Source organism: Pteropus alecto, unplaced genomic scaffold (genome assembly GCF_000325575.1).
Source record: "Pteropus alecto unplaced genomic scaffold, ASM32557v1 scaffold20, whole genome shotgun sequence".
Lineage (NCBI taxonomy): Eukaryota > Metazoa > Chordata > Mammalia > Chiroptera > Pteropodidae > Pteropus > Pteropus alecto.
This window is the reverse complement of record NW_006436298.1, coordinates 47,444,258-47,454,115: the sequence shown is the minus strand read 5'-3', so window position 1 is coordinate 47,454,115 and position 9,858 is coordinate 47,444,258. Positions and strand designations below refer to the sequence as shown.

Genomic DNA, 9,858 nt, shown 5'->3' with positions numbered 1-9,858 from the left:
ACCTGTTAGCACCGCAGATGTTATTATCCATTTTACAGATGAGGAAACCGAGGCTTAAAAAAGGTAAAATAACACTACTAAAAAGTGATGGAATGGACAAGAACCCTTGTCTGTTTGGTTGCACAAACTACCTTAACCATCATGCTAGTCTGAGAATGCTGTTAGATTGGACAGGGGAAAATCGAATAGATAAGAGAGAATTATGTCTGTAAGTTTCTGGAAGGAATAAGGAGGAAGGAGTTACAAATAATATAAAGAGAAGGGTTAACCTTGTAAAGACCATGCTAATTTTTTCTTCTGAGGGCAGAAGAGGAGGAGAAAGGAATAAACAAAACTAGAGAGGAAATTGAATGATTTTGCATTGATCTCTTCAGAGGAGCAGAGGAAGCAGGAAAGGCCCTCTGTGTGTGATCACTTTGAGATTTTCCATGAAGTGGGTGAGGTCAACTGATGCAGGAGTGAAGCACTTGAATCATTTTAGAGAATTGGAAAAGCTTCTGGTGAGCGGCAAAAAGCGGTGTTTAAGGGAATGCACTGATGCAGGTGAGGGTGTAGATGGTGTTAGAGAGCTCAGTTTCAGGGCGGTGATGATCAGCAGGGGCCCATTGTTCTATCTGTGGGCCCGAGGCAGCTGACATCAAAATAGGCCATGGTTGAAACTGGAGGCAGGTAAGGCTGACAAAGATGGTGGTCTCAGAGGAGAGACCATAATGAGGGTACAGAGGAGGCTTGGTATCAGAAACTTCAAGAGATGAAAGATGAAGAGGTCAGAGGAGGGAGATCCTCAATTTACATCTGTACTTATATGGATGAACATCATAGAGCTCATTGCTCTATTCTCATGTAATCTCTGGAGGAAAAGTGGCTTCTGTAATGTGAACATGCTTAATTTACAGGGCTAGTTCTGATACTCTCTTACCGAACGTTATAAAGGCATTATTTTATACCACCTAGCAAGTACCTTGTCTACCTACTTTGTAACACTGATGGATGCGTGTTTGTGCTTCTCTAAGCTTTTGAGGATGCGGACCTCAGCTTGGTTGTTCCATCAGCTCTCTTTGCTGCCGTGGGGACAGCTGGCCAGAGGTGTACCACTGCGAGGCGCCTGGTGAGTGTGTCTGTACAGGCACGCGAGGTTGTCCTGCTCTTCAAACCATACATTTCAACAAATGGTACTGTTAGGGAGGTGTCATAGAAGTGCTGCTGGAAACGTGTAATTCCTAGATGTGGTTGGCAGATAGGGGGCCGTACGCTCGCTTGTCTGCTCGTGGCCGATGTTGACCATCAACCAGGGACTCGGCCTTACTCTCCAGCCTAAGCTAAACATGGTCTCACACTAATCAATTGGACTTGGACTGGGAGATTTGACCATTTTCAGTCTCATACCAAAAGCAATCTAAACAAAGTCCAATGTCACTTAGAGAATAAAACAAGTTAAAATTTCGAATATTCTAAAATTATTATCCGAAAGATATACAGCTTTGGCTTTTTTATAAAAACATTTTAAATACTTTAATTTTTGGCCTCTAAGTCAAGTCTCAGATTCGACTTAATGTGACATGGTTTATTGAAAAACAGATGACTCTATGTGTGAAATAAATAAGACATGTTAATAGTAAGTACTTGTAAGATGCCGTTTAGCTGGATTTCAGTTTTGTTTCAGATACAACCTTGATTTTCATGACCCTCGTAGTACTGAAAAACTGTATTACAACCAAACAAGTTTTGATTAGGTACAAAATTTGGCTACATTTGCCATTTTTAAGTTATTGCTATTGAGTTTTCCTCCGGTGATTAAAATAAAAAACAGTTTATTATTAAATTATAGAGGAATTGGATTTAGGTTTTTACTCTCACCCACAATGAGTATGAATAAATTCTTTATAAGGCTGACATAAGATAAAGGGTATGTGGATATTAAGTCTTTACTTTTCCCATAACATGTTATATTTATTTTTTCCTGTATTTTTACAACAAACGAATATCTTTTGTTTTTATGTTATTACAATTACAGTTGAAGCTTTCAAAAAAAATCTCAGATATGATTTTCACAAAGTAATTACAATTTATTAAATTTGTTCATCTTAAACATTTATTATATTAATGCTAAGAAGAAAATGGGTACTTTAAAAGATTATAATCTTAATTACATGCTAAAAGGGCAAATGACATAAAAGAAGCATTTCTCTATTCAGCCGATTTTTATTTTTTTGTGTGTGTCTTAGAGCAAATATACATAGCTATGCTTTATATTTAGTGTTAAAAATTAGAGGATATTATTAGTCTTTGCCCAGATTGATTTTCGTAGGGACAGTTAAGTGATATGTAGAAAAATCCATTGCATGACTAGTCTTCTCCATGACTGGTTCTCATAATGCCAGTGCATTTGCCACATGGAGACCAACTCAGAGAGTGGATGGCTTGACAAGGTTATCATCACCACTGAGAACAGAGCGTGGAACTCACATCCTACCTAGAGTGAGCCTGAGGCATGTCCTCACCTCAAGGCCTCACTCTGGAGATCTTGGCCTGAGACTGACAGCATATGGTTATCCAGTAGAGACAGACTGACCAGGTCTGTTCACCATGATTCCTATGGTTGTAGTGTGGGGCAGGTATATTTGAGGTCCCCTGCTACTTACGATGTCGAATGCTCTAGAAAAGAAACAGTCATAATTGTTTTCTTAACCTTAGCCATACAGGTCCTTAGAGACCTGATAAAGACGTGGCTTTTGATTTTATTCTAACATCCACCTAGAGGAAATTATTTTCTTCATGTAGTTAATATTAGAATTAGAAATTCTGTAATTACAAAAATAAACATATACTTCTATTTGCATGTTTTCAGAGATCACAGTGTTTCAAAAATTAAGAACTATAAATCAGTACTATTAAAAAATTGTACATTGTTAACAAATATCTACATTTATTTGACTATTCCCATGCCTGTTTCTTTCTTTGCTTAGTTTTTACATGAAAGTGTACATGATGAAGTTGTAAATAGACTTAAAAAGGCCTATGCACAGATCCGGGTCGGGAACCCATGGGACTGTGAGTATCTGGTTGATTTCAAAGGTGTTCCTTTTTGACAGCTGGTGCTACAAGTGTTTCTGATCTTCCCCCTACCCTTTCCTGAGAGGCCTAAGGACATATGAAGCAGATCATAGGACATTTAGGGTGACATGTCTGCTCCTAGGTGCTCCTGAGTGCTCGATGGGATATGGGGGGTAAGCCTGGGAGAATGTGTTCAGATGGGGTGAGTTTGACAAGCTTTTCTCTTCACTACTACTACCCTTGCCTCAGCCACCACCATCCTGTCTCATGGAAGGCTGCAAGAGTCACCAAACTGACTTTCCTGCTTCTAATTCTGCCTTCCCCAGTAACCAGAGTGACTTTTAAAAATATGATTAGATTAGATAAATTCTTGCTTAAAAAACTCTAGTGACTTCTCATTGCTCTTTGACTAAAACCGAGATTCCTTCTGACTTTCTCTTTAGTAGACTCACAGTCTTTCTTGATCTCGCCTCTGCCACCTCCCTTGCCCACCTTCTGACCCCTGTGTACCATTTGCCCCCGTGCGCCAGGGGTTCCAGGCTCTGTCCTGCTCTCTCTGCTGGAAATGTTCTTCACGCACCTCTTCCCACGACTGGCCTCCTGCCACAATGCCACCTCCTCCCTGAGGCCTGTCTAAGTTGTCCTTCTTCCCCTGAACCCAGGATCACCTTTAAAGCTCTGCTTTCCAGCAGCCACACACAGGGCAGCATCAGTCTCTCCCCTTTAAATTGCACACCACCTGCTGAGCCTGCGGAGTTCTTAGAGAGTGATCACACTGTCGTGAATAAACAGGTCCTGTATTTTTAATGCAGTGCTCTGATGAATCGATCGCCAGTCCTCTGAACCAAGGGTTGACAAAAGATTTGGCCCGCCACCCGTTTCTGTAAAGAAAGTTTATCAGGATACAGCCCCACCCACTCGTTTCCTGTGGCTGCTTTCACAGTACAGTGGCCAAATTGAGTAGTTGTGGCAGAGACCACATAGGTCTTGCAAAGCTTTAAATATTTCCTGTCTGGCCCTTTACAGGAAAAGACTGTTGCTCTAAACTGTGAGGCTATATGAAGGGATCAGTGTGTTCATTCGGACAGCTGTTAGGATAATGATGCCATTTAGGGTGAAATGAAGAACATTCCTTTTTCTCTCCAGCTAATGTTCTCTATGGACCACTCCACACCAAACAGGCAGTGAACATGTTTCTTGGAGCAGTGGAGGCAGCAAAGAAGGAAGGCGGCACAGTGGTCTATGGTGGCAAGGTAATGACAACTCTGAGCTCAGTAGTGACAGATTTTTTTACCTCCTTTCTCTGAGGCACAAGTAGGGCTCTGGACAAATTGGTGAAGGGTCCCCAACTGCCATCTTTCTTCTCTCTTTTGTAAAGGAGAAATAACACGTTTTAAAGAATGACAGCATAAACTGCATGGAAAATTTCTGGAAGGGCACACAAGAATCTCAGAGCCATGGTTACTTTTGAATTGAGGCTCCAGGAATTTGTATGGAAGGGAGACCTCCTTCTCATGATATAGTAGAAGACTTTGTATTCAGAGGATTTAGAATTTGTATTTAGTGATTATTTTAAAAGGTCAATTAAGACAAGGAATCAAAAGAAAAATACACACTAAAAACATTTTAATTTAACACAGGTAACTATATTTGTTTGATTCTTTAGATGTAGAGTCAAAGCATTTTCTTCATGTATGGTAGGAATTTGTGTTCGTCCTTGCATGAGCTGTAGCAATAACTTATTATGAGTCTTGCAAAGCTGACAGAAGACCTCTCCTCCCTAGTTGTCCTACCATTGACATACATACCCACATCTCATTAGATTGTCGTATAAGTGGATATTTGTGTATTTTTTGTTACTTACGTTGAGTTTTTTTTCTGAAGCACTCAACTTAATCTTTATAGAAATAGCTCTTTTTTCCCTTTGTGTAATACTGAAGTAAGTAATGCAGTCTAGCATTCCAATAACAGATATAGCTGCCATGCTCAGGAATGGGAGTAAGTACAGCTGACTCTTGGTAAACGTACAGCTCAGAGGGTGAGGGCAGAATTACGCAAACGCATTGGAGAGCTGACCACCATGTAGCAGCTCGCTGTGGGCATGAGAATATTTCATAGAAGGAAAAGCGTTGTTAGTGGACATGAACTAATAATTTGCTTATGTGGCAGTTGGTTAAGAGAGTGTCCACAGTGTACCCTTGTGGAGCTTTTGATCTTCGTACAATGTGCATTAGTTTGCCAGGGCTGCCCTAACAAAATATCACAGACTGGGGGGCTGAAACAACAGAAATTTATTTTTCTCACTGCTCTGGAAGCTGGTAGTCTAAAATCAAGGTGCCGGCTGGGTTGGTTTCTAGCGAGGCCTCTAGTCTGGCCATGAAGTGTCTTCACATGGCCTTTCTTCCATGTGTGGAAAAAAGGTCTCCAGTGTCTCTTCTTCTTTTTTTTCCATCTTTATTGGAATATAATAGATGATTAGTTACTCGTATTTACATTGTACAATTCGATGAGTTTCTTTTCAATTATAGTTGGCATACAATAATATACCAGTTTCAGGTGTGTAGCATAGTGATCAGAGATCCACATAACTTGCACAGTGATCGCCCCACTAAATCTAGTCCCCCTCTTCCCCCTTACATATTTATTACATTATTAACCATCTCCCCTATGCTGCACTCTACATCTCCATGTCTATTCTGCAACTATCCATTTGTACCTCTTAATTCCTTTGCCTTTTTTTTTTTGTCCCCCCAACACTCTTCCCATCTAGTATCCCTCATAGTCTCTGTATCTATGAGTTTATTTTCACTTTTGTTGTTTTTGATTTTGTTCTTTAGATTCCACATGTATGTGAAATCGTGATATTTGTCTTTATCCGACCCATTTTATTCAGCGCAGTACTCTCTAGGTCCATATTTGTCTTTATCCGACCCATTTTATTCAGCGCAATACTTTCTAGGTCCCTCTTTTCCCATCCCCTTCCTTTTAGTCTGTGCGTGTCTTTTAATCTGAAGTGAATCTCTTGTAGGCAGCATATATGTAGGGGTCTTGTTTTCTTATCCATTCATCTTCTTATGAGGACATCACTTCTGACGGATTAGGACCCCACCCATGTGACCTCATTTAACTTTTAAGTATCTCCTTAAAGGCTTTATCTTCAAATTCAGTTATACTGGGGAGTTAAGACTTCGACATATGAATTTGGAGTGAGTGGGGAACACATACAGTCTATAACACAGTGGGTATAGATTACGTATCTTAGTTATATAAATTTAAAATAATTACTTGAAACAATGTCTTTTCAACATAACTTGGTTGTGCCACATGGCACAGCTCTCCATTCTTGACCCCCCCCCTTTTTTTTCTATTTTTCTCTGACCAACGTAGAGCCAATAGGTGGCATAGAAAAGTTTTATTCATGTTGAGGAGTTATCTTGGAGAAATAATTCACCTATAAATGGTGTTTACTTTTTCTCATGAGTATAGGCAAAGATTGTGCCCTCTGACCCCAAGTACTAGAAAATAAAATGCCTCTGTTCTTTTTATTTTATTTCTCTGCTGAAGGTTATGGATCGCCCTGGAAATTATGTAGAACCAACAATCGTGACAGGTCTTGCCCATGACGCATCCATTGCACACACAGAGACTTTTGCTCCGATCCTTTATGTCTTTAAATTCAAGGTAAAGATGGATTCCGTCTCTCTTTTCTCTAGTTTAATGACACAAATGAGAAGACTAGGGGAAAATGAAGGCATATGAAGTTTCACTCGATTTGCTTTTAGAGGGTTTAGAAAGTCACTCTGATTAGTAGCAATTTGAAAGTTAAGGATAAAATATGATGGGAGGAACACTTTAAACTGTAGAGCATGTCAAGCCAACTACCAGGGAACTCGAGATGAGCAGAGAACCAGCGTTGCACTTCATGAAGACGGTGGCCTTCATCTCCTATGTCACCTGATTCTGTGCTACATGGGCCTAAAATCGGCTTCTACACAGAAGGACTACGTAGTTTCATAGTTCAAGAGCTAAGTGTGAGCAGACAAATTGAGAAGGATATAGGGTAACCCAAAGATCTGCAATTATGGGCTGTGGAAGTTTTAGCAGATGAAGATCACTAGGTCTCCTTCCCCAGCATGAGGCAGGTCCTTGCCTCGCCAGACAAGATTTAGAGGTCAAGTCAGGGTTTGAATGCGCTACGATTAACAGTTGAAGAATGAGAATTGCACCTTGTTGCTATTACATAATTGCATTTTAAGAATCTTGCTTTAAATCGTCTATTGTTGTTTCATATATGGTAACTAGACAGTATAATTTCACGTTTTATAGTGTGTATATGTGTGACTATGAACTTTTGAGCAAATTATTTAGCTTCTGGGCCTCCAGTGCCTAATTCGTAAATTGGGGTAGTGGAAAACCTGTGTCACAGGGTGGAGATTAAATAACTAAATGTTTGCTAAGTGCTTAGGTCAGTGTGGTGCATGTATTAAGAGTTCAATAATATTAACTATTACATGTAGTAGATTGAATGGAAGAATATACTGATCATTCTCAAAGTACAATTAGGGAGAAAACTCCCCAAAACACTAGGAGAAACAGATTTAGTCAGATGTTTACTCTTTAGTTTCCTTTTTTGCACTAAAATTATACTTGCACATCTCACAAAATGGGTTTAACATCAGTAAACTTTGACCTGAACACTTTGTCATCTAACAGTTTCCAATGTTCGTCCTTTTAGAATGAAGATGAGGTCTTTGCATGGAACAACGAAGTAAAACAGGGACTTTCAAGTAGCATCTTTACCAAGGATTTGGGCAGAATCTTCCGCTGGCTTGGGTATAATAACATTGGGTATTTTTGAAAACTTACGTAAGTCTGTGTGGTGGACTTTAAAAAAAGAATACGACACCATCACAGTCAATCCATTTTTTGGCATTGAGAGTCTTAGAGGTTTTGATTGGGTTTTTATTTATTTGTTTTTGTTTTTTACTTTCCTGTGCATTGCTCTCACAATGGCTTCCGTTTTACACACAGACCAAAAGGATCAGACTGTGGCATTGTAAACGTCAATATTCCAACAAGTGGGGCTGAGATCGGAGGTGCTTTCGGTATGTAGAATCGTTTCTCCTTTTCCACGTTGGGCAGCATATTACACTACGAGGGCTGCCATAGCAAAATACCACAGACTGGATGGCTTAAACAATAGAAATTAATTTTCTTGCAGTTCTGGAAGCTGGGAAATCCAAGATCAAGTTGTTGGCAGATTTGGTTTCTCCCGAGGCCTCTCTTTCTGGCTTGTAGATGGCCACCTTCCTACTGTGTCCTCATGTGGCCTTTTTTTCTGTATGCACATCCCTGGTGTCTCTTCCTCTTATAAGGACACCAGTCCTATTGGCTTAGGACCTTACCCTTATCACCTTATTGAATCTTAATTACCTATGTAAAGACCTTATCCTTAAATAGAGCTACATTCTGAGGTACTGGAGGTTTGAGTCTGAGCATATCAGTGAGGAAGATGGGGGAAGGTAACCAGGGCACATTTGAGTCTGTAACAGGCAGCAAAGGAAAAGCAGTAGTAGATCTTAGAAAAGTTTGACCAAGAAACTGAAATAATAGTCTTATCTGGTCCAACATGCTTGAGAAAGCTTATGTTTCATATACAGAGTTATTGTTCAAGGTCCTCTATTTTATTCTTGGATGTAGCATCACATTAGTGCAGGGCCCTCAGCCTGAGATGTGTGAACTCCTGAAATGATGGTATCTACTGTTTTCCGGGGAGAGGGTCTAAGAGCCAAAAAAGATTAAGAACCCCTGCTTTAAGGCCAGAAGATTTCATGCGAAAAATTCTGGTTTTTATTTGCAAAGTGGGCATAGGAAATGTTAAACGTTATCTTTTATCTTAGATAAAATAATAAGTTGTTTCTTTTCACTGAACCCTGTTTCTCTTTTGTATGGTTTGAGCGCTGAGTGCTTAAACTTAAAAAGAAAACCCTCCCTAACAATCATATTAAGTTTTGATAAGTTAGTATTTCTTTTTAAAAATTATCCAAAGAATAGTAAAAGATTGCCTTGGTTTTTAAAATATGTTGGAAGCAAAACAAATATGCATTAATACCTGCAGAAGTTTAAATAATTAAAGGCATTCTTTTATATATTTTAGACCAAGCACTACAATTACTATTCAGTGTGCAGATTTCGATTAAAGATTCCTGCTTTCAGTTCAGCCCTTCACCCCTGCCCCACCACTATTTAGTGGCCACATGTGTTTGTCTGCTCCTTATGTAGGCTTTTAATCCCCGTGTCCAGCCCATGCTTTCTTTGTACAATTGACTCTTCATTTCAGCCCCCACAATTGATTTTTAAAGTTTTATTTTATTTTATTTTTTATAGGTGAGGCAACCCTTGGTTGATCTCGCAGATTGCAAGGACCTCCTGACAGATATAGATCTCTTATTTTTTATTTAATTTTTTACGCCTGCAGCGCCTGGTCTTCCGAGGTGGTCTCCCATCCAAGTACTAACCAGGCCCAACCTTGCTTAGCTTCCGAGATCAGACGAGATCGGGCTTGTTCAGGGTGGCATGGCCGTAGACTAAAGTTTTAAAAAAATCTTATGATGGAAAAAGCAGTTCTGCCTTCTTTCTTTCTTTCCCAGAGGCAGCCACTTCGAGATTCTTACTAAAAGCAAGTAAATTTACCTTTGAATTTACTTCCATTTTTCTAAGAGGCGTGCTTTAACTGCTCTTTTTTCACAGAATTAGGCGCTATGTCTTGATCCTCTGTTATACTAGCTTAACCTACCCCCTCCT

At 39.7% G+C, this 9,858-nt stretch overlaps 1 protein-coding gene and 1 pseudogene across 1 annotated transcript in view; one reads left to right on the top strand and one right to left on the bottom strand.

Moving 5' to 3' along the window:
• ALDH7A1 (aldehyde dehydrogenase 7 family member A1) overlaps positions 1-9,858 on the top strand; it is a 33,725-nt gene that overhangs the window by 19,227 nt on the left and 4,640 nt on the right. The window contains exons 10-15 of the mRNA XM_025047773.1: positions 1,014-1,108; positions 2,967-3,051; positions 4,201-4,307; positions 6,619-6,735; positions 7,790-7,887; positions 8,086-8,159. Of these exons, the coding sequence (XP_024903541.1) occupies positions 1,014-1,108; positions 2,967-3,051; positions 4,201-4,307; positions 6,619-6,735; positions 7,790-7,887; positions 8,086-8,159 (576 nt within the window). The remainder of the gene's footprint in view (positions 1-1,013; positions 1,109-2,966; positions 3,052-4,200; positions 4,308-6,618; positions 6,736-7,789; positions 7,888-8,085; positions 8,160-9,858) is intronic.
• LOC112481012 lies at positions 9,524-9,642 on the bottom strand (annotated as a pseudogene).